The sequence below is a fragment of the Artemia sp. Qi Xiang Cuo genome, chromosome 4 (genome assembly GCF_049724085.1).
Source record: "Artemia sp. Qi Xiang Cuo chromosome 4, ASM4972408v1, whole genome shotgun sequence".
Lineage (NCBI taxonomy): Eukaryota > Metazoa > Arthropoda > Branchiopoda > Anostraca > Artemiidae > Artemia > Artemia sp. Qi Xiang Cuo.
The window spans coordinates 33769269-33795441 of NC_142797.1; the positions used below are offsets into that span (position 1 = coordinate 33769269).

The following is a 26173-nucleotide window of genomic DNA, read 5'->3' on the forward strand; positions in this document are numbered from 1 at the left end:
TTCAGTTAATCGTTCTAACTGCTTCAAATTATGAATTTTTTCTGTTAAACATATTAAATTAATCCAAGGACGCCCATAGACCGGGACGAATTTTGCCCCCCCCCCCCTAAATTTTGGAAGACCAGAAATGTTCAAATAGTGCAATATTTTTAATATTTTTTTTCGAATATTAAGCTTGATAAGCCAAAAAAAGGTTCTATAAATCTGAGTTTCTCCTCCCCTGATAATGTTTTGAAGGCTTTAGGAACTTTTTAATGGGTGGGCATAAAAGTCGTATATTTTTACACCGTGTTTCCTTTTTCATTAAGAATTAAGTACTGCTCGAACTTCTAGGATTATATTTTTTTTTCAAAATCATTGAGGTTGTAACCGTCGATTTAGTTTGTAACAGTCGATTAGTAACAGTCCTTTTTCATTATAACATTACTTTTCTTTAAATAGGAAGTAACTTGTATTGTGGCTCTGAATTGTAATATAGTTAATCCTTGCTTGGAACAGATTAGTCCCAAATTTCCCTTATTTAAAGAACGGGGACAAGAAAAAAGAAGACAAGTCAGTGTTTCTAATGCAAAAAAAGTCTATTTTGTTAAAAGCTGACTTTGTTGAAAGAATTGACTTGTTGCTTCAATAACATTTGGTCTTGACCAGTGGCGTAGCGAGGTCTTGTGACGCCTGGGCCGGAATTTTAACTTGTCACCTCCCCCCCCCCCCCCACAAACATTTAAACATTGCTGAGTCATATTTGTTAATGGTTGAAACATACAATTGAAAAAAAAACTATTGAAGTGTTTAAATTAAGGAGTGACAGGAAAAGTAAATTGCGTACTGTATAACATTGGTATGTAAACATTCTAATATAAATAACTTACATAAATTTAAGCAAAATACAACATTTAAACATATTATCATTATAATTACAATATCAAACAACACCATTTTAATTAGTGGCCTACATTAAGAAAGGCTAAAATGGGCAGGGGTACAGTTTGTACAGTTTGTAACAGTTGTACAGTTTAATTAAGTACAGTTTGCAAGAAATGCGATGGTAGGAGATTTTGACATCCCCCACCCAAAAGAAATGTTTGTCCGACTCGTAAAAACGTAACAAAAATGATTAAAACAAATTTTTGATGTAGTTTTTTAACGTTTTTTGTACGGCCCCGTCCTGAAAAAAAAAATATTTTGTAGATTTCCCCCCCCCCCCGCCAAAAAGAAAAATCCTGGATAAGACCATGTCTTACACTCTTTATAATTTATCAAGTTTTTATAAATCTGCCAAATTCGTCAAAGTATATACTTTTCCCGCTCATATCCCACACTTTATCCATAATTTTAACGATTTCCAAATGTCGTGAACATGTCTGCGCCTGAAAGAACTCCATTACACAGTCTTTCCTTTTTCATTAAGACTTAAGTACTGCTCGAACTTCTAGGATTACATTTTTTTTTCAAAATCATTGAGGTTGTAACCGTCGATTTAGTTTGTAACAATCGATTATTAACAGTCCTTTTTCATTTTAACATTAAGAATTAAGTACTGCTCGAACTTTTAGGATTACATTTTTTTCATAATCATTGAGGTTGTAATAGTCGATTTAGTTTGTAACAGTCGATTAGTAACAATCCTTTTTCATTATAACATTAAGAATTAAGTACTGCTCGAACTTTTAGATTTGCATATTTTTTTTTCAAAATCATTGAGGTTGTAACAGTCGATTTAGTTTGTAACAGTCGATTAGTAACAGTCCTTTTTCATTATAACATTAAGAATTAAGTACTGCTCGAACTTTTAGGATTACATTTTTTTTTTTTTAAATCATTGAGGTTGTAACAGTCGATTTAGTTTGTAACAGTCGATTAGTAACAGTCCTTTTTCATTAAAACATTAAGAATTAAGTACTGCTCGAACTTTTAGGATTACATGTTTTTCATAATCATTGAGGTTGTAACAGTCGATTTAGTTTGTAACAGTCGATTAGTAACAGTCCTTTTTTATTATTACATTTTTTTCAAAATCATTTAGGTTGTAACAGTCGATTTAGTTTGTAACAGTCGATTAGTAACAGTCCATTTACATTATAAAATTAAGAATTAAGAACTGCTCGAAATTTTAGGATTACATTTTTTTTTTCAAAATCATTGTGGTTGTAACAGTCGATTTAGTTTTTAACATTTGATTATTAACAGCCGTTTTAAATTATAACAATAATAATTAATAAATGCTCGAAATTTTATGATTAAATTTTTTTTAAAAATCATAGAGGTTGTAACAGTCGATTTATTTTTTAACAGTCGATTAGTAACAGTCCATTTTCATTATAAAATTAATAACTAAGTACTGCTCGAAATTTTAGGATTAAATTTTTTTTTCAAAATAATTGAGGTTGTAACAGTCGATTTAGTTTGTAACAGTTGATTAGTAACAGCCGTTTTTTCATTATAACATTAAGAATTAAGTACTGCTCGAAATTTTATGATTAAATTTTTTTTAAAAATCATTGAGGTTGTAACAGTCGATTTATTTTTTAACAGTCGATTAGTAACAGTCCTTTTAAATTATAACATTAAGAATTAAGAACTGCTCGAACTTTTAGGATTACAATTTTTTCAAAATCATGAGGTTGTAACAGTTGATTTAGTTTGTAACAGTCGGTTAGTAATAGTCCTTTTTCACTATAATATTAAGAATTAAATACTGCTCGATATTTTAGGATTACATTTTTTTTTCAAAATCATTGAGGTTGTAACAGTCGATTTAGTTTGTAACAGTCGGTTAGTAACAGTCCTTTTTCACTATAACATTAAGAATTAAATACTGCTCGATCTTTTAGGATTACATTTTTTTTTCAAAATCATTGAGGTTGTAACAGTCGATTAGTAACAGTCCTTTTACATCATAACCTTAAGAATTAAGAACTGCTCGAAATTTTAGGATTACATTTTTTTTCAAAATCATTGAGGTTGTAACAGTCGATTTAGTTTATAACAGTCGATTAGTAACAGTCCTTTTACATTATAACATTAAGAATTAAGTACTGCTCGAACTTTTAGGATTACATTTTTTTTCAAAATCATTGAGGTTGTAACAGTCGATTTAGTTTGTAACAGTCCTTTTACATTATAACATTAAGAATTAAGAACTGCTCGAACTTTTAGGATTACATTTTTTTTTCAAAATCATGAGGTTGTAACAGTTGATTTAGTTTGTAACAGTCGGTTAGTAATAGTCCTTTTTCACTATAATATTAAGAATTAAATACTGCTCGATATTTTAGGATTACATTTTTTTTTTCAAAATAATTGATGTCGTAACAGTCGATTTTGGTTTACAGTTTAATGTGTAGCGAATCTCTTTGTCTCTTTCTCTTTTTTTGTCTTTCTTTCATAGCAGCTTTATTTCCTCAACAATTTAAATTTGATAATGTTTGCTGTCAAAGCTGTCTCAAAAACCACTTTTAGTATTATGTTTTTGAAACTAGTAATTATTATGTCTGGCTTTCTACCCAAATAAAGAATTCATTTTGCTTTTTCTTTTCAATCCTTTATTTATAGGTTATACGATCTTAAACCTGAAGAAATCGGCGAGCTACTGCGTGTTCCCAAACTTGGGCGAACTGTGCATAAATACATTCATCAATTCCCGAAACTTGAACTGTCGGCCCATATACAACCAATCAACCGAGCCACTCTTAAAGTGGAGCTTACAATGACTCCCGACTTCCAGTGGGATGAAAAAGTTCACGGAAATTCCCAGGCTTTTTGGATCATGGTTGAGGATGTTGATTCAGAGACGATTCTACATAGTGAATATTTTCTATTGAAGCAGGCCTATGCAGAGGAAGAACACTTAGTGAAGTTTTACGTGCAGATGTTTGACCCTGTTCCTCCTCAGTATTTTATTCGGTAAGATTCGTTTTTAATATGACAGAATCAATTGTGTTGTTATCACGTTGTTTTGGGGTAAATTTTACACATTATTAACTTCTCAGAAGCTTAAACAGGTTTTTGTTAAAATGAATTGATTTTTTTTCCTTGTCTCATCATTTCATTTTTTTAACAGTGTAGGCCTGTAACTTTTCACGGTTTTTGAATCATGGTTTTGGCCTTGTATGTTACAATTGTCTGACACGGCTCTTCCCATATACTTTTCTAATTGTGTTGAAGGTTAGGGCCCCCTCCCCGTCCAAACAGGAAAACCTAGTATTTTTTTCAATAAATATATCGGGTCGTGTGCATGTTAATGTACACCTGGTAAAAAGGGATTTCCATCCTATAGTAAGCTAAACTGGAAATTCGATGCTGGAAGAAAAAATCATCCAGCCCTATTCTACTATTTAACGTAAACTTCAAGTATCTAATATTTCTCTGGATTAGAGGTACCCAAACGCTATTTTGTATTAAGAAGTCCATTGGATTGTCTGAAGATCTGTCCGAAGAAGAATCAATTTTAGCAACGTGATGCCAGTTGGCTGGTGTACAATGACCCTGGGTATTAAGATACGAGTTCATCAAAACTGAGGTTTGGTAATAATTTGGAAACTTGGCTTGAATATTTGTAGACTAGTGTGAACAACCAAATATACCCCCTCCCCCCGCTTGCTTTAACGAACTGCTGGGGAAATTTGAAGATTTTAGTCCACAGAGAGTTTTTTAAGACGTGAATCTTTGGAAATTTCTTCCAAAATCCTCCCCTCTCCTTAAACAAGCCAGACCAGAGTGCATCGACGTACACAATTTTGCAGTTGAAAGGAGGCTGGAATGGACTCGCTAAAATGTAGGTTTGCAACGCTTCCATAAAAATATGTTCTGGGGGAGGAAGATAAATTAAAAAAGCAAAGGTCAGTGGAAAATTTGAAGCACTACAAATTCAGGAAAATTTATAAAGATGTAACAGTTTTGGATGGGGAGGTGGACCCTAAACCTCTATGTGTATTTGCCTGGCTTCAAGCCTGTCGGCATGTTTGTAGTCAAATACATGGCTCTAATAAGATATATTTTTATATCCCCGAATAAATCAACATCTTTTGAATTTAGAAAAACCCTTGCAATAATTAAAAGAAACAGTAAAGAGAGTGTTTTTTAAGTGATTAAACTTAAAATGAGCAAAAATTAGCGCGCATTAGAGGAGGAAAGGCAATCCCCCTCTTCATACCCCCCACCTCCCGCCCTTCGTCCCCCTACCAAGTGGACTAGCGTAATTTTGAGTCACAAACTAAAATACGAGTATGTATCCGGACCATATAAAGAGTATTAGGGGTCCATATCTGGATAGTCAAAGGGTATGTGATGTATAGTATTTTCTTCTCTACATTATAGGGGGGCAACTGCTCCCCCCCCCCCGTGGCACCGCCCAACGACGCCCCTGGCTGCTTCAATAGGAACCAAAACTCTAAGGAAGACAATTTTGATGAGAATATAAACTCAAGAGAATCTCAGTTTTCCCAACAAATTATTTTACAATAAGATTAAGTACCTTTAGTGTTACCAACAAAAGTTATTAGCGTAAGAAAAATTGCACAATCTCAGAACAAGAGAAGATAACCCCAAAAAGGATGGTGACTTTGACAAAACTATGCCGTCAAATTCAGTAAATCCAGAGACTCTTTGCCGGATATTCTATGTCCCCATATACAAAAATTCGACCAAAACTTTTGAGACAGGCAACTACTTTAGAACAACTGAAAAGTAAAATAATTAGCCTCCTTGTCTTAGAGGCTATACGGCAACGCATTCTTTCTTGAGCATGTATACGTGCCGTTCATAGAAACTATAACAGTTTTGGAGCCCAAAAAGGTTTTCTTTGGGGAACGCTTTTCAATTCCTCCTGGGAGTTTCTCCAGATCCCTAGAGCATATATCCCCTAGCCCTCATTTACTTGAAAAATGTATTTCAATTTTTAGTCTTCGATGTGAAGGATTAGGAGTGACAGCTCCCCCTCCCCCCTCTTAACGGAGGAACAGTTTAAGAGTAACATAAAAAGATATATTTTTCTGTCTCGGTTTTACCTTACCTATTAAAAAGGTTTCAAAATTTTTTACGAGCTTCATGCCTCTGCGGTAAATATTTCTTGTTTTTATAGTTTACATAAAATTTGCACTGAGGTGAAAAACTTCAAACTACTCTTTAGTATGATCAATTTTTTTTATAGCGAAATAAATGCATAAAGTTGAATTTCTGACACTGTTACACTTTTGGCAGTGGCTGCCAATCCCACCTATTTTTATTTCTCTGTGTGCAGGATGAATTATATCCTAGTGTCTTTAACGCAAAGGGAAGGATCCAGGGTGTTGCCCCCTTCCATTCCATAGTGGCATATAGTTTTGCCTTTTTTAAAGCTTAATTACTTTTTACTGCCCTAAAAGAAATTAAACAAAAGCTGAAAAGAAGAAACTACAACAGCAAAAGAGTTATTTCCATTCAAAAGTTTCAAAATGTTTTATTAAAGGTGACAAATTTTTTACGAGCTTTATGCCTCTGTGGTAAATATTTCTTGTTTTTATAGTTTACATAAAACTTGCACTGAGGTGTTAGTGAATAATACCTTTTTTTGTTGGTATCGTTGGTTGTTGTATCATTTAAGATGATAACCAACGAAAACTTAGAAAAGCGGTCTTTAACTTCTCTAGAAAAGCTTATATTTTTTCTGTAAACGAGATGTGTACGTGAAAGCGACGATGAACCTTGAACATTTTGGTAATAAAGAAAAAAATATTTACTTTTAAAAAAAGGGGGTTTGTATGTGGGATGAGTATGATCAATTTTTTTATAGCGAAATAAATGCATAAAGTTGAATTTGTGACACTGTTACACTTTTGGCAGTGGTACTTTAGGTCTTGGCGGGGGGGGGGGGCCCGCTGCCGTCCCCTCTTCCCCCAATTTTTCTGACATTTGAGATTACTTTCCTTTTATTTTATATTTTTGCACTCCTATGGTATACCTTTGTTTTGAAAATTGAAAAATTGAAAATCTGCCTTTAAATGTTACTTGAATGTTGCCTTAATGGCTCTACTTTCAATTGCTATTTCGGGGATAATATGACAGAATGTACTATACATTTTACTGCATTTCGTTATACTGGGACATGAAATGACGAAGTCCCAATCCCCCCCCCCCCCCACACACACACTTCCACACACACTCACGCTGAAAGGAAGACTTCTTTCGAAACGAAATACTCTTGCAATATCTTGGCTTTGAGGAAATAATTAGCACAGAGGAAAAAACATATACTGTTGAAATTACGCAGGGAATTTAAGTCTAACTTTGTGATTGGTCCCATATTTAAAAGACTTAGCGTGGTTTTTCTTCAATATTTGTTGAAGAACAGTTGGAACTAAATTGTACTATAAATTTTGGCATTAGACTCTATGGAATTACATCAACCGGTTCGTCGTCAAATTTTACGCTTAATCGTTTTTATTTCTCATGTTTCGCCAAAATTGTGTTAAAATGTTTTGTATATCTTTCAATAAAAAAAAATCAAAGATGCTCTCGTTCGTATTTTTTTTTTCCAATTGCAGCGTTGTGTCAGACCGATGGATTGCTTCTGAAACTTTGCTTCCTGTTTCTTTCCGCCATTTGATCTTGCCTGAGAAAAACCCTCCACCAACTGAACTATTGGATCTTCAAGCCCTTCCGGTAAGTCTTTTTTTTGCTAATTAGATGATATAATAGGATCCTGAACAAAGTAAATATTTTTTACGTCGTGGAATTAATGAAATATACATCGAATACATCAACCAATATACGACAATGAATACATACACGATGAATACATGATGAATAATACACGATGAATTCATGATGAATACCTGAATCAATGAATTTTTTTACGAAACTCGCGCATAAAGTACTATATTACTAGGAAATAGCACACCCTTGGTAGAGAGTTGGGCTCATAATCGTTGGTTGTAACCAAGGCCGTATCCAGAGGGAGGAGTGCCGGATTTGAACCTCCCCCCCGTAGATACCCCGAAATTTTTGTCCGACCCGTAAAAAGGTAACAAAGATGCACATAAACAAACTTTTGACGCGTTTTGTACCTCCCCCCCCCCCCCTCACCCGAATAAAAATCCTAGATATGCCCTTGGGTGTAAAAAACATGAGATTAAGCCCCTTAATATAAAAAAAGAAAATAAAAGAACAAAACCACAAAATTAGAAAAGGAAGGAGCACCTCAAGAGAAAAATCAGAGAAATCAAATTTAGCGTCAGAAAAAAAAAAATTCAAACTACTCTTTAGTATATTGTGAAATATTTCAAGTTCTTGTTCAAATTTAAGATTTTGTAATACTTTTGTAATGCCAAAATTTATTTCCAATATATTTCTCTTTCTTTTCTATTTTTTTTAGGGGAGGGCCGAATTCACATTCTCCTAGATATTGAATAAAAGCATTTTAAGCACTCTTGTTGCATACTACTACTGACAACTTACTGGATCCCCAAGCTGCCTGAGGCCAACACAGCTCATCCTCCACCCCAATCTATCCAAAGCCTCTCTCTTTACGCTCTCCCAAGAAGTTTTCTTTCCCCTTTAATTTTTCTTAACAATATTTTACAACTTCCTTACAATCTTAAATCTTTTCTTAAATCTTTCCCACCCATTTAGGGACGACCTGCTTTTCGTTTGGCCCTAGACGGTTGCCCGACATGGACGATCTTGGGCAATCTGTCATCTTTCATCCTCAGAACGCGTCCTTGCCATCTCAACCTTTCTTTCATTATAGGCCTAGAAAGCGGGATTGACTCACAACTTTCGTATAGCTTACTGTTTAATATACGGTCAGTCAGTCGGGTACCCAAAATAATCCGTAGGCAATTTCTCTGGAAAACATCTAGCAAATCCTCCTCCGTTTTTTGGAGCGCCCACGCTTAAGAACCATACTTTACCATTGTAATCACCGTAGCTTCCAATATTTTAATCTTAGTTTGCAGACTTATCTTCCTATTCTTCCAAACTTTCTTCAACTTTTAAAAAACACCTTGGGCCTTGGCTATTCTATTTTTAACATCTTCTCGGCACCCACCGTCTTTACTAATAATACTACCCAAGTAAGTGATGCTGTCCAATTGATCGATCTTCTCATTACCCAACAACACCTCTTCATCTTCAATTATTACTAGTCTTAGTGACTCAGTCTTCTTAACATTAATTTTCAAACCTATTCTCGCACCCTGAAGTCGAGAAAACTAAAAATTCATTCATTTTGCTAAATTTTTCATCTAGGATACTTAAATCAACAGCAAAATCAAAGTCAGGAAAGTTTTACTTCTGAATTTGATTCCGTTTTCTCCCATTGCTGTCGCTGTGCTCCTTAGAACAAAGTCCATCAAAATGATCCATATAAGTGGGAAAGGACGCAACCCTGCTTAACTCCTGACTTAATACGAAACCAGCTGCTAATCTCATTTCTTACCTTAGCCGCAGCAGCATTATTCTCGTGCATAGCACTAACCATTTTAATGTATTTATCTGGTATACCATACCCGAATAGGACCTTCACTAAAGTTCTTTACCATTTACGGCTCTTTTTTTTCGCGCACTTTGTTCCTGTTCTAATAAGTTCATGATCTCAAGGCCCAAGGTCAATCTTCTACTTCAATAGCGAGAAAGGATTCTTGGTGCAAATTCAGGAAAGTTATTTATAACACAAAATATTCCGAAAACAAATGTTACTGTATTGACTTCATCATTCCAAACTGAATATGAGTATCCTCTGCCAAATATTAAGTAAAAAGCCATTTGAGGCCAAACATCAGTAATATTCTGAAACTGTCAATATGTCAGTATCTTTAAAGTGCATCTTTTTTCATTGTCGACTCATTGTGGTTTCAGTTTATTGTATCTTTTAATCTAAAATCTGAAGTTTTCTTGTTTTCTAATAAGCTTCTGGTTAAATTCTAAGTTAGTAATGAATTTTGGATTAAAACTTGCCACTTCAAAGTTTGGGCTACAGACTGCAAGCACGCATCATAAAAGAGTAGCTCGATGGCTGGGACATTTCCCCTGGATGGACGAACCCCCGTATTCCTAGAAGATTTGCACTATGTTACCCACAAACGGATAAGACAAGAAAGCTTCAGACTTAAGCAGAATTAGATTGTTAGAAACAACTTTAAATATTTGAAATTTTCTGGCTGGTGGTTCAGATAGGGTGGGACGGAGGACGTCCTAACGCTTCAGCGTGTTCGTCCTTGCAGAATTCTCTCTCTGGATGTTCAGATCTTTAGATTCTCTTCTTTTGTTTGGCCCATTTACGCTGAAAATATGCTTACGCCTACCTGCCCTTCGTCGAATAAGGGATACCCTGCCACTTGCTGTTACCGGGAAGGGGCTAAAGTAGAAGCTTTAAACGGGTTGGGAACGAAGGAAGACTATTTGCATTTTTGGTAGCCTTAGATGCCGTAATGTAGTGAGGAGTTTATAGGAGTAGTAGAATCTGCGAAATTTATTTCATTAACTTGATTTAAGGAATTATTCAGAAGGTAAGACCGAGTGCTGCTTAAGGGTCTTAGGGGAGGTGGTGATAGGCACAAAAGGAGGGCCCAAGTTTAAAAACTTCGGCTAGCGGAGACCAGTAGCTTATTCATTGATCTCTTGAATGCTTTTAAACAGGTTTTTCACAGACTCGATAAAGCTAACTGCGTCTAGATTGTGGATCTACTGGCCATTCTGGATTCCTCAATGAATTTGGGACTGTGTGTGAAAAAAAAAATCATTTTGCATGGAAGCAATCTCACAAGTTTTTTTTGTACCTCGCTTGTTATGATTTTTGCTCAAAATGGGTAATAAAAATGTCATTCGACTTTAATATTTTTAAGGCTTTAGAGCAGTAGTTCCAAATCGATTTTGTGCCATGCCCCACCTAGACATTTTAAAATCGTGACCCCCCTCGTGATATTTAAATTTTGCTACTCAAATTATAGGTGTATTCACCTAAAGCAAGCTTAAAAGGCCATTAACTTGTTATTTTTTGAGGGGTCATCCTCTAGACATATTTTATGCTAATGAAAAATATTGTCGGAATAAAACATCTTTTAAACAATGCATGACGCTATTGTAATGCTATCATGTATCTTTTTTTGCTCTTTAAATGCAAATGAATCTGACGTCACTCACATGATTTTTTTTTTTCAAATTAAGGCTCTAAAGTATAGTCAGCCAAAAGGTGCACGTCCTGCCCATGACACCAAAATATTGTCATGCCCTATCGGTGGGGTCTGTACCCCGCGTTGGGAGTCAGGGCTTTAGAGGGGGTTGCTTTATTTACGAGCATACAATTTTTTTCATTATGACAAATTGCTTGTGGCACTAAGGCGAGACTAAATTTGAGAAATAAGTTTGAAATATATTTTTGTTTGTGAAACTTGGATATTGATCAGTTGTTGTGTGTCCTAGGGTCTCAACTTATTCTGCCTAATAAAGGGTATTTAAATTTTAATTCAGAAAAATTTATATAATCAATTTTCTTCTTTCCTAATAAAAACTTTTTTCTGAAATCTCTTGAATTGCTTCTATCCGATGTGGCTGCTCTTGATACAGCCTTGTACTAGCGAACGATCCTTTACATTTTCCTTTTTTCTAGATCACAGCCCTTTTAAATCGTCAATTCGAAAGCATATATGCCAATAGATTTCATCAATTTAACCCGATTCAAACTCAAGTGTGGAGTGCTCTTTACAACACTGATGACAACGTTCTAATTGGTGCACCCACTGGCAGCGGGAAAACTAGCTGTGCTGAGTTTGCAATGTTACGGCTATTCTCACAGAATGTGGATGGCAGATGCGTTTATGTTGTCCCCAAAGAATCACTTGCTGAAATACAGTATGCTGATTGGCAGCATAAGTTTGGTGAAATACTCGGGAAAAAGGTAGGCTATACTGACAAGCTGGTTTCTTTTTTGGGCCCTGCAATGGTGCTCATTTTAAGGTTACGGCGCTTTTTTCCTAATCCCACGCTTTAGAGTCTCTGTGGCAGTGCTTGGCCTAAAATAGTGCATATTTTACTTTCTTTTCTGTTTAATGGAAAAGTAATGCATTCCTTACAAATAGCCTAAAACTATCGATGACCGGGTGGCAAGAAGATTTTATTAACGCTGAGATTCAACCAGTCCCAGAACTCGGAATCAGATAAAATTCTTTATCATCTGCAGAAGGACATCTAAGGATCTGCTGCAGAATCTCAAATGACAACATGAACTACAAAAATCAGTTTTCCTGAGATTTGCCTAGGATACACCAAAAAAAGAGTTCAATTTGACACCTAAGGAAAACCATTAGATTTTATAGCTATAATTGAAATCGTTATAGCTACACTTCAATTACAGGTGACTTTCGCTGCTGTAGCCTTGGCTCGAACTTAAGCCTTGTTATTCCAAGGCTAGCATCAGAGTCCTTGGGCTACTGCAACTATTATTGTTTTAAAATAAAATTTTACATGAAAAAGACAGTTTAATACATGCAGATGCTTCTCTTTATTAGTTATTTGAATATGTGTGTTTTTAGTTTTGTGATTGCAAATCTGTGTGCTCTTGGGTAATTAATCATTTTTCAAGGATCCTACCCTATCAGAATTTTCTGAAAAATGTGGTGACTAGCCTTAACTAGTATCCAATAAATTTGACGTTCACATACCGATTTGCATTTAATTAGTTGCATATAACAGTAGATGAACTTCGGTATTAGGGAATTTCTCATTGTGACGATGGTTTAACAAATGAAGATTTATCCTAAGTGGTTGAAGTAGATGCAGAAGTCTCTTATTTTAGACACCCGCTCTGACTGGGAAATTCCTTCACAAAAAAACAGCTTCAGTGATGGGGCTATCGTGGGATTAAGATAAGATTCGTATATCTGTAAAAAGTTTATCACAAACTCAAGTGTGCCGGATTCACACTTTCGTAAAAAAAAAAAAAATTAACAAGCAAATATAAGTCTGGAATTTTTTTTTCACAAAAAGTCAAAAAGGTTGCTAAAAAAAAGTTTTCAAAACAGTACAAAAAAACTTGTAGAATTAGATGCACAGTTTTTTTTTCTTAAATGTTATTTTGAACGCTGAATCGTTTAACGCAAAATTAAAATCTCAAGTGAGTACCAATTTGTTCGCAATTGAGCCGCAATTTTCAAACAGGTAGGACTAATCATTCTTTTTTGTTTTTTTTTTGGGGGGGGGGTTGCGTCTAATGAGAGCAAATATGTACTAACGAACTCAAATAAAAAACTTACTCAAAATGAGTACCCTTAGTCGAATGAAACCAGGAATTTACCCCTTCGAAGCGCTAAATTTGCTATTATCTTGAAGAAGTCCGATGAGTTCCTGTGAAACCCTTGTGTCTGCACTCTCTTAAAAAATTGCGGGATTTTTCTTCACAGAAAAATTGGGAAACTACACTTCTTTCTCCTTACTCAAAATGACTGATGCAAATCAGTAACATACATTAATTTTTTGGATCATTAGCGTTGCAAACCCTGTAAAAAGGGAAAAAAGAGTCACTGGCTAATACTATTGTTATTATTTTATTTATAACCCACTAATAACAAAAATCTAAATAGCGGAGTAAAACATATTAAAAAAAAAAGGAAAAAGAAAAGCACTAACCATGAAAAATTTATACTTTCAAGAAAATGGAACGGAGGAAACTTATTCTTTCAATATCTGGAAGCCTAATACTTAGCACGGCAGCTTTCCTAAAAACATCTGTCATCTCGAAATTTGACAGTATCTTCCCATTACGGTACCATGGAGGGAGAAAAAGAAGAAATTTACAATACCAGAAATACTGAATGCACAAGAAGGAAATATCTTTCTTATCTAACCGAGGATAAAACCCGGAAAGATATATAACCGAATAATCACAAAACGAGGAAAATAATTTACATAAAGATTGTATTTCCCTCTATTTGCAACAGTTGTCGAACAACCAACCTGAATAACAAGGGAGGATGGTGCAGGTTCATTTCTTTCCTCTTCTTTTTGCCTTTTCTGCATGCACCTGAGTATCCCCTTTTTTGCAATCAGAAGCATACCTTGTCGAGTCTCTGCTGAACTCACAGACGCCTTCACCAATGAATATCCACTGCACCCCTTACTATTCTTTGCGTGTTAGTAACTGATGCTCATACACTTCATTTTTCAGCCCAGATCTTAGCGATTAGAACCATAAGGGTCTCTGTATTTTTCCCCGTAACTTTACTTAAGTTACAAAATTAAAAATTATGTGTATTACTGAACAAGGCTTTTATTTTATAGGTTGTTTTATTGACCGGAGAAACGGCAACAGACCTGAAGCTACTTGCAAGAGGAAATATAATAGTATCTAATCCAGAGAACTGGGACATACTCTCTCGTCGTTGGAAGCAAAGGAAAAATGTTCAAAATATTCAATTGTTCATCGTTGATGAACTGCAGGTAAAAAAAAGTACTATTGGATTTTGTAGCAGAAACTTAAACAGTTTTTTGTCATTGACTGGTCAATGACAAAAAACGTATTTGTCAGTTTTTTTTCTTTGACTGGTTTTCCGTATTAAACTCTCACGAACTATAGTAGGAAATTAAACGGTGTTTGGAGGGACGTTTTGACTTAGCTATTATTATATGTTTTAATTTAGATCGTTTAACGTGCTGAAAGTAGCTTTTTTTTTCTAGTAGCGTAGTTTAGGGGCAGAATAGAACTGCTGACGGTATACAGTACATCCTATCTTAAGCTGCAAGTTCAGAATTTCCGAAAAACCAATTTCTATAATTCTTTTTAACCGTTTAATTAGATAGGTATTGACACGTCAGTCAGATACTAGGTAGAGTATCTAATAAAAATAATAATGTATATAATAGTAGCGGCACAAAAATCTATTGTAAATCATGATATGAAAATTAATCAGCAGCACACTAAAAGCTAAGCTTTCGATTGTTGAGAAAACAGTGTTAGCCAGGCCAAACCAGGGGGATGAATTCATTTACTGAAGACACAGACGAAATATCATTTCCAAACAATATAATATTTTTTTTCGTTTTATTTTTCTATTTGTTTTCTGAAGTCGTCAGAACCAGTAAAATTAAACAATCGGTTAAAATCCAAAAAGAAAGTGCACATAAAAATATGAAAGTTATGCAAGACTAATCCCGTAAAAGGTTATTAATCCAGCAAAAAAAAAAGTGAGGGTTACGCTATCTATAACTGCTAACCTCTGACATATCCCTTGATACTACTACTACTACTAACAACTCATTGCAGCACCAAGCTGCCAGAGGCAAAGACAGCTGCACACGCTCCTCCTCCACCTCAATCTATTTAAAGCCTCCCTCGTTACACCATCCCAAGATGTTTCCCATTTCCTTTAAATCTTTTCTTATGACATCTTCACATCCTATTCTGGGTGACCCGCTTTTGGCTTGGTCCTAGAAAACGGTTGGCCGACAAGGACAGTCTTTGGCGGTCTGTCATCCTTCATCCACAGAAGGTGTCCTAGCCATTTAATCCTTTATCTCATTATAGCCCTAGAAAGCGGGATTGAACCGCATTGTAAGTAAATCTTACTATTTGAGATACCGTCAGTCTGTCGGGTACCAAAACAATCTGTTGGCAATTTGTCTGGAAAAACATATATTAACTTCTCTTCTGGTTTTCGGAGCGTTCACACTTCATAACCGTACTTGACCACTGTCATCACTGTAGTATCCAATATTTTAATCTAGGTTCGCAGACTTCCTATTCTTCCGAACTTTTTTTTTCAACTGTGAAAAAACCCTCTGGGTGTTGTTGGCTATTCTACTTTTAATATCTTTACTGCATCCGCCATCTTTACTAATAATACTACCTAGGTAGGTGAAGCTGTTTACTTAGTCGATCTTCCCGTTACCCAACATCACCTCTTCACCTTCACCTACTAATATTCTTAGTGACTTAGTCTTATTAAAATTAATTTTCAAACCTATCTTGCACCTTGAACTCGCAAAAGCACTAAACGTTCAGTCATTTTGCTATCTTTTACATCTAGTATGCTTAGATCATCAAAATAATCTAAGTCTAAGAGACTTTTGCTTTTCCATTTCATTCCGTGTTCTCCCATTGCCTTTGCTGTGCTCTTCGGACAAAGTCCATCAAAATGATCCATTTAAATGGGAATATGTCATACCCCTTTGTGGATATGATGTCACATTGGATGTCATATCAATATGTGAATATCCCTCAGTGGTGTGACTCTGCAATCAACCGTCTGGGGTTTGGAACAAGCATCGGCACTGTTTTGGTTTTTCCGAAAAACAGAGAAAGGAAAAAAACAGAACAGAACAGAAACAGATCCGTCAAAAATAGGGGACCTGTTTCTCCTTTCTGTTCGTTTATTTTTTTTTTTATGTTTTTTTTTGGAAAAACAGAAACAGAAACAAGTTAGACAAAAACAGAAACAGTGCTTAGTTTGCAAACAATGGGCCTTTGATGCCTGACCCTTTATCGAGTTGGGTTCGCCTCACTACAAAAATAGAAAAAAAAAGTAAACTGAAGAACAAGATTATTTGATGGTAAACTTAGGAATAATCACTGCTATTCCTAATGCTAAAATTGTGTATTACCAGCACTACAATCAAAAATTCTTCAATGGAGTACACACCTGAGCATTGGGCTTTTTAGATAGATAGATATATATTGGCAAAAAGACTATCACAAACCCTAATGGGCCGAATTCGCATTTTCTCAGTAAAAAAAAATACAATAACAAAATAATAAAAATAACAAAATGTAGTTACCACTGTAACGAAACACAACAGGTAACTCGTAAAATACAAAATACAAAAGTCATAAATATACGTCGTAATTATAAAATATTTTATAGATCATAATTTAAAAAGATAAAAAGAAAAATAAATAAAATAACCAAATTTTCAAAAATTCAAAAATAATATATACAAAACAATTTAAATTTTTGGCAAACTTACGCTTCTTGGTATCTTTCTTTGTCAGGTGTCGTTGTACTTTTCATAAATAAAGTTTCTTAACTCAAATTCAGCCGTGATGTTATAATTTGTAAAAGTTCCTTTTGTTCACAACAATTCAAGCTTCCGATGAAACTGGAGAATATAGTATTCTGTTATTTATTGAAAAAATGCTGTGTATTCTAGCATATAAATCTTTTCTTCTTATTTTTTCAGTTGCTTGGTGGCGAAGATGGGCCAGTTCTCGAGGTTGTCTGTTCACGCATGCGTTACATATCATCTCAACTAGAGAAACCAATAAGGATTGTTGCCTTAAGTGCTTCTTTAGCCAACTCAAGGGATGTTGCTCAGTGGCTCGGTTGTCCCCCCAATGCTACTTTCAGTTTTCATCCAAACGTTCGACCAGTGCCCCTGGAACTACATATACAGGTAAAGCCAGTCTTAACTGGTATAGCAGCCTATCTTAATTGGTGAATAGCAGCATTAAAGAACTTTAGTTGATGCGCGAAAACAGCTCAAGTAATGCTAAAATAGAACACCCTTGCTCTCTATTTATGTTAGGTATTTCCCTGTTAAAGCAATGACCCTTTACTCATTTGCAACGGCTATTGCTCTGCAAGGAGAGATAGATCTCACCTATTTAACTACCTCATCTACTAGTAATGAGAATAATAAAGGAGAGGGGGATGGAGTTTCTTCGTATCATCTTGAACATGAATTAAAACAAGATGAAACCTGCTCTCTCTAATCTATGTGTATGCTTCCTGATATGTAGAATCCCAAATACTTTTATAACACCAATTAAGGTTCATGTTTCGAGTCATAAGTTTTGGTGCTTTTTCGTGCTCTCCTGCGGTTTTATTATATTGGCGAGACACTTAATATTCGTTTTCGTCACTCAGATCCAGTTTTATCTATCTACTGCGTTATATGTTGGAACTTAGTATACGGAGCAATTTGGACTAAAAATGAGGTGGAAATTTTTGGAAATTGCTAAAAAAAAAGACAATTTTGTCCTTTTTTTAAAAGAAATTATTATTATTATTTTGTCCTATTTTTTATTATTTTGTCCTAAATATAAGTTTAGATCCTTCTATAAGGAAAAGTTCTGTAACATCAGTATTCTGGCTGGGTGAATGGATAGATTTGAGAAAAAGAATTCAATGACATAAGCATCTTGCCCTATTAAAGCAAGTTAAAGCGATAAGATTGTTGAAAAATCGCTTGTTTCAGAGGGAACATACACATTAAGAGAGTACTTAAAAGCAAGACAATCAAACATTGTGTATTTGTCGACTGGAATTAAAAGCTAAAATTTCTATTTTTGATTAAAACGGTTTTTTCAACCTTTCAGCAGTTTCAACATTTTTCATTCATCTTTGCTTCTGTATGGCATAGAAATAAGCTTCTAACGCTTGCTTTGTCACGAGTCAGGATCTAGGATCAGAGATCATTTACAAAACCTCAGAAACGTAAATTATTATTGTTATTTATTGAAAATTTATTAAAAGAGATTATTTATTTTTTTCAATTTATAATTTTGCACTGAACTTTCTGAAGAATTGGCTAAAAGAAAGAATGGGGGGGGGGGGGATTCCAGCGGTTTCCATACCCTGGCATCTAGGTATATAATTCCCGTGTAAGTACTTCTTATGTTCAGAAGTATTAATTTTTTAGAAGGAAACAAAAATCAATGTTGCCATTTTTGGGTCATAAACATGTATTTTATAGAGAAATTATCTTGGCATGTTCAATATCTTAGAAAACAAGCAGTTACTTTTTCTTTCTTTTTGGTACGCGTATCTGCCAATAAACCCTCGATTTCTGAAAGGCTCTTTGAATGTGAGCTTTCTTAATTGTTTGGTAATCAAGCAGATATTTTTGTGGCTGTTCCTTGATTAATATTTGGTGTATAATCTATTGTACGTTTCAGTTTGTTCGCTTTGTTTATGTCTTCTACTTCTGTGAGTATGACTAAAAATTCTTAAAAGCTTGGAGTCAGTTTACATTGTATGAATGTTCAAATAAGGATAGTCTTTTGTATATAATTGGTTCCCACTGACTGTTCAAAAGTCTTATGTTAACATGTGGTAGTAGAGGTTTTGATTGTAATATACTCAAAGTTGCTTTCAGTTTCTTGAATGTTACCATCAGTAAATTGTCTGTTAAAATTTTGACTCGATGGATTTCACCTCCATATGCTGTTAGATGCTTTTTCAGTGTTTGAATGAACTCTTGGGTCATTTGGACATTTACTGACACAACTATTGTGCGATCAAGAGGTCCTATCGTTTTTATCGTGGATGCAGTTATCATATGTCTTGTATTTTCATTAACTTTAAAAGCTGTTACATCGAAGATTCCCAATACAGGTCGATGATCGCTGTATTCTAGGGAGGACGCCCCGTAGAAAACTGGTACCAAGGGCAATTCAGTTTTTATTAGTATTCTGTCCGTCCATGAAGGCACTCGCTGTTTCTTGCTAGTATCAAAATTTCCTGTCCCTACATCATATTTGTACGTTGGTGGGAAGTTGATCTCTGCTTCTGTATAATCTTGAAATATGGAACCCTTGCTTTGATATTTCTTTAACTGATCGTGTTTTAGTAGTTCTTTCCAACCTTTTCTTCTTATTGTTAGTTCTGCGATTTCTCTACTGGCGTTTATGCGATAATTCATGTCACCAAGCCATATAACGTAATCATGGGAATGTAGATCACAAGTGAATTCAGAAGAGAGCTTATTCACAATTTCTTCGAAGCTCTTGTTTCTTTCGTACGCCTGGTCTGCATGAGCTGGCAGATGGCAAGATACAAATGCAAAGGATGTGGAATGCAAGTCAAAACGAATCTGAACGGCTCCCTTTTTCATATTTAACTGTCTAAGTATTCCAACTGTTTTAGTGTCAGTTTGCACATTTCTTATATATTTAAACAGTTCGGGACGTACAAAAACGCAAAGCAATAAACCCCCCATTGTCACGGACGTGAGCAGGCTGTAATTACCATTGTGTTGTAATGTTGTCTTTAAGTGACGTATCCATGCCTTGTAGTAGTAGCTTTGATCTCCGTAGATTATGCTCAAGTATTCGTATGGAATTAGCTCCTGTAATCCAATGACAAACATATCGACATCCTTGTTGTTGTGGATATTATAACCTGAAGGTATATCCCCCCTGTCCTTCATTCCACCAAGTAGCCAGTCTGCTAGGTTCATGTTTTTAGATCCAAAAGTGTTCATATGGTAGCTTCCCATAACATTGTATGTTCCAACTGCTATTCGAATAGGAACTGGATATGTAAACATAGGACCTTTTGTACAAATGGAATGTACTAGTTCTTCAGGCATTTGAGCCAAGTTATTTGAAAGTAAACTCCTGGCTTTTTCTCTTAAATGAATGTTGGCTATATTAATCTCGAGTATATCGTTCAGTTTACCCTGCATTTTTGTCTCGTAATTGCTTGTACTGCAATATGTTCGAATGATGGTCGTTTGAATATCAGATATTGAATATTGTTGAAGTGCTCCTGCCCTTGTAAAGATTTTAGGAATTTCATCCCCATTTCTTGTCCACATATCATAGATTATTGACTTGTCAATTTTTATAAGAATTCCTTTCGTGCAAAGTTTTAGTTGCAAGTCAAATGCTGCAATGCCTAACAAAGCTTGGACTTTGTTGGTTCGGTCATAGCAGTCTAAGCAATTTGTCCTAATAACTCCTTTTTGGCTCGTTGAACTAACTCCTTCTGAATAGTGAAAAAAATTAAATCGGTTTATTGTTGTATTTTTCAGATCCTCTATAAGCTTGTTTAAATAAATGGTTCCCATTTCATGGTAATCAAATTCTTGATAATTGATATTTAGTTTGAAACTACTTTGCTGATGAAGCTTCTTATAAGCATCACTTAATTTTTGCTCTCCTCGGGTCATGAGTTGGAATTGTTTGCAGAGTAAATTTAATATAAATATATTCCCGTAAAGTTGTGTCATTGTGTGAAAATGTTGTTCAAATGCTGGCAAGGATGCTTCTACACTGCGAGGGAAACTTATTTTACTCCCTATCATCGGTACAAATGTTTGTTCCCAGAAGGTGGGAACTGAACCTCGGATTTGAATGAATGACGTCAAGTCTTCTTCAACTTGTATTATTTGTTCGGTTTCCACAAAGTTGGCGACTTGACCGTCGTCATTGATTCCTCGAGTATTAAATCTAGCCCCAACTCGTTCACAACTAAGACGCGATATCAGAGCAGTTTTTATTGTCCTATTAAAACTGTTATATATTGTCCCTGTTATCTCACAGGGTATTGGTTGTACTTCTACACTTCCGCATATTATTTTTACTAGCCAATCGTTTGGCTCAATTCCCCACTCAATAAATGAACTAAAAAAGCTTTTATTCCAGAAAAATCTGCTATCTGTTGGCGCACCCTTAAAATGTCTTTCTGAAGAAAGGGTAATGTCACAAGCCTCTCCATTTTCTGAAAGTGCGAAATAAAACGCCCCGCTACTTAAGAAATGTTTTACTCTTTTTTTTCTCTTCAATAACTCCGAGTTAGAAGCAAGCGGCTGAAGCGAGACCATTTCTACTTCTTCTATTCTAAACATCTCTCTCTTTTGGATTCCACCCACTCGTGATACCCCTTTCGCAACCACAAAGAATAAATGCGAGTCTCCTCTTTCCATCTGAAACCTCAGCAGTCCAAGACATGCGAAAACTTCAAGTATGGAGGTATATTTATGCTTATTAATCGCTTTTTGGGCTTTCTCAAGGTCAATACCATATATACCATTTGAGTCCAAACGCAAACAATATGGGTGCCCTATTCTTTCTATTATACACTCCTCGTTAGGTTTAATATGTAGTACAAATGGCTGTATAGGCATTTTAGTAATTTTTTAAACACGAGTCAATAATTGAAGATGCATCTCTTTCCTGTAACACTTTAACTCATCGTAGCTTAAATTCTTGCTTCCGTTTCAGAAATTAAAAATAAATTAAGTTTATTATTCTGTGTCTTAAAATACTTTTGCATCTTTATATTAACTAATTTAACCGTTAAAATTAACTGTAACTCATTAAGAAGTTCCGCAGTTACTACACATGGCAATAAAGTATGGTTTGACGCTATTCTAGAGAACCCTAATGTCCTCTTCATTAGGAAATAGAGGGATTCCATTATATTTTGTCACTTTTTTTATGTAGATAATGTGGAAAGGACTGACTCGTATAATTTTTTTCAAGATCACGTGGTCGATTTGTGATATATGATATGACCAAATTGCGGTGGCAAAAGGTCTGAGCGAAGCGATTGCCATAAAAAAAGTTTGCAAAGCAGGATTTTTGTTAGACACCACTCTAACTTCGCCTAAATTATCTTATTTCAAAACTGTTTTAACCGAGTTACTTCAAAACGGTTTTACAGCTTTAGGAGGAGGCGTGGGGGTCGACGTATCAAGTCTTCTTATGTGTAAAGAGAAAAAAAACTGTTATGTTTCTTTTTTTTCACTTTTGCCCACGTAATTTTTCGTTTTTTTCAATTTTATCCCAGTTTTCAATTTGTTCACGTGATTTCGTATTTTTAAAGTGTTTTTTTTTTCCGTAATTTCGTCTTTTTCAATTTTTGTCCCAAATTTGTCACCATTTTCAGTTTTGTTCATGGGTAAGTTTTCCACTATCTTCACTTTTTTGTTGAGAAGATTAGAGCATTTTCAATTTCTTTCAAAAACTATATATATTTATATATATATATATATATATATATATATATATATATATATATATATATATATATATATATATATATATATATATATATATATATATATATATATATATATATATATATATATATATATATATATATATATATATATATATATATAAATAAATATATATATACATGTATATATATATATATATATATATATATATATATATATATATATATATATATATATATATATATATATGTATATATATATATATATATATATATATATATATATATATATATATATATATATATATATATATATATATATATATATATATATATATATATATATATATATATATACATGTATAAATATATATATATACATGTATAAATATATATATATACATGTATAAATATATATATACATGTATAAATATATATATATATATGTATATATATATATATATATATATATATATATATATATATATATATATATATATATATATATATATATATATATATATATATATATATATATATATATATATATATATATATATATATATATATATATATATATATATATATATATATATATATATATATATATATATATATATATATATATATATATATATATATATATATATATAACCTTATTTCCTAAATAAGGTTTTTTGACATGGCAATTGCAGTGGTGTACTTTTTGCTTCGTTCTGACGCCAGTTTTTAAGGGTTTCAGGCTATTTTTTGAAATTCCTATAAATTCGTTTTCGAACTAACATTTTGCTATTAAGACTAATTTAGATAATAGTTACAATTCCCAAATCAGATAGAAATAGCAATATTTTCTCACTTGCCCGTTTTTCAAACTGTTTTTTTTTTTTTTTTTTTTTTTTTTGGTTACTTTGGTCCACGGTTCGTCCTTTGCTAGATTGCAGCTACCGCTGCAACTATGACTAAAGAGTTTCCCCAGTAGACTCTGAATATAAGACGCGTCCGATGTTTTCCCTTGTTCTTGAATGTAATCTTATCTTTTTTGTGTCGCAAGACTTTTTTTCCGGCCTTTCCCCTTTCTTTTCGAATTTTTTTGAAATTCCTATAAATTCGTTTTCGAACTAACATTTTGCTATCAAGACTAATTTAGATAATAGTTACAATTGCCAAATCAGATAGAAATAGTAATATTTTCTGACTTGCCCGTTTTTTAAACGTTTTTTTTCAATTTTTGGTTACTCTGGTCCATGGTTCGTCCTTTACTGGATTGCAGCTACCGCTGCAACTATGACTAAAAAGTTACCCCAGTTGATTCTGAATATAAGACGCGTCCGATGTTTTCCCTTGCCTTTATAATGTAACCGTGATGTGTGGGGTTGTACTGCAGTAGTACAATCTTATTATTTTTTTTACTTTCCTATTTGCCTCTTATAATGAATGATAAAAAAAATGAATTAAATATTACAATTTTACCCTCCTCATCCACAGCCAAACTGGAAGACTCTCCTATAGGCAATATATAAAAAAAAGTAGTGACTAGGACCTATGTAGTCCCTGTGCTTCTGTTCTAAATGCCGCTGAATCGTCACTTTATGTCACTTTTTTTTAATGGAAAGGGCACTAAAGTCGCTTTTCTTGCCCATATCGTTGCGACTGACCCTGTTATCATCAAGTTTCCCCATATGAAATTTAATGATAACAGGGATATTTCTGATACGCCCTTTTGACAACCTGCATGCATATAGTGTGTTTTGATTTAGTTTTACATTTCCACCAACTTTCCCTAGCAGCTTCAACTTAATACCCAATTCCTGTCTTGAGATATCCCGGCTATGCCATTTGGACAACCTGAATACCCTTAAACTATTTGTTTTATTCTAGTGGCAACAATAGTAGTAGCAAATGTAGTTTTAATAATAGTAGCCCTAAAAGTTTTAGCTTAGTACCCTAAGACGTTGCTGGGATATTTCTAATAAACTCTTTGACAACCTGAATGTCTATAGTGTGTGTTGATTTAGTTCAAACTCGATTTGCCCTGAAAGTTTCAATTTAATACTTTAAGTTGTTTCTGAGATATTGCTGATACTTCCTACAAAAAGTTTTATTTAGTTCAACATCCTCCAAACATTCACTAAAAGCCGCACCTTATATACTTAGCCTTCAACACCCCCCTCAACGTTCCCTGAAGAATAGTAGTAGTAGTATTAGCAGTAGTGCAATTTGCATTGTGGTTTTCGTTTAGTTCAACATTCCCTCAACATGCCCTGAGAGCTTCAACTTAATACCCCAAGTTGTTTCTGGGATATTTACGATTCTACTTTTTTTTAACAATCTGCTTGCTCATAATGTGTTTTTATTCATTTGTGCATCCCCCTCAAAAATCCCTGAAGCTTTCACCTTAATACCCTTAGCCATAGTAATAGTAGTAGTAGTAGCAGTAGTAGTACTGCGTTGAGTAGTGTTCACATAGTGCCTTAATTCAACATCATCCCCTCATTCTCTGAAACTTTCACCTTAATGTGTTCTGCATTAGCTATAGTGGCAGTGTAGTAGTAGCATGCACATGGTGACTTTTGGGAAGTTCAAGATTCCCCTCAACATGCCTATGAGTTTCAATTTAATGCTGTAAGCCGTTCCTGAGACATTTCTGATACGCCCTTTTGACAACTTGCATGCACATAGTGTAAATAACAAGCTATTGATATTTTATCCGATACACACACTTAAAAGTCCATAGTTTCAGCCCCTGCCAATAATTTCAATGGTTGTTCTCAATTTTCCGTCCTCTTATATCTGCGTAAAATTTATACTATTTCTGTCTATACCTCTTATGAAATTAAAAATGTGAATTTGCTCTTCGAAAAAGACTAGAAGATAATATCTACTAAATGGACTGCAAAATGTCATAGATTAGAACTGCTGTGTGTCTTACCCGCATTTGCAGTAATTTTTCATCTTATTTCCTATATATTAACGAATTTTTCACCCAAACTACGAATCTGGCAATGAGTGCTAGCCATTCACTTTTTGCCCACTTTTTAGATGAATTTTTATTGTAACTTTTGCTTTAAAAACTTTTCCTCTGAAGGCCCGTGTCTGGGTCGGTTTGTGGATGACTTTATTTCTGTGTGGGATCATGGAGAGAAATCACTAAAAACCTTCTTGATACATCTTAACAAGGTAGATTCTAATCTTCAGTCCCCTCTATTATAGAAAAAAGGTTAAGAAAGGTGGAAAAAGGAAAATCAACACAACTGAAAGCATCTCATGGTGAGTGATGATTAAAAGATTTCAGTGTTTTGCCATATATTCCAAAATTGTATGACAAACTACAACGATAAAAAAAATCCTCAATGTCATGTTTACTTTTTTTTTTAGCGAAGTACAGGGCTTTTTAACTGTGGCAAGGATGAACCTAGCCCTATTCAAGGCATTGGTGTTCATAAAATCACCTGTTCTTGTGGTTGTATCTGTGTTAGCAGGACCCACCTACAATTAGGAGAAAGGTTATCGGAACACACATC

General features: G+C 34.2%; 2 protein-coding genes across 2 annotated transcripts in view; one reads left to right on the plus strand and one right to left on the minus strand.

Moving 5' to 3' along the window:
* Brr2 (U5 small nuclear ribonucleoprotein l(3)72Ab) overlaps positions 1-26173 on the plus strand; it is a 155458-nt gene that overhangs the window by 86811 nt on the left and 42474 nt on the right. Inside the window, exons 21-25 of the mRNA XM_089088243.1 lie at positions 3553-3903; positions 7521-7638; positions 11585-11872; positions 14251-14409; positions 17146-17358. Coding sequence (XP_088944369.1) covers positions 3553-3903; positions 7521-7638; positions 11585-11872; positions 14251-14409; positions 17146-17358 — 1129 coding nt within the window. The remainder of the gene's footprint in view (positions 1-3552; positions 3904-7520; positions 7639-11584; positions 11873-14250; positions 14410-17145; positions 17359-26173) is intronic.
* Positions 18928-21816, minus strand: LOC148953034 (polyphosphatidylinositol phosphatase SYNJ1-like). Its single transcript, XM_089087312.1, has one exon. It carries the CDS (start codon positions 21814-21816, stop codon positions 18928-18930), a length of 2889 nt encoding a protein of 962 aa, XP_088943438.1.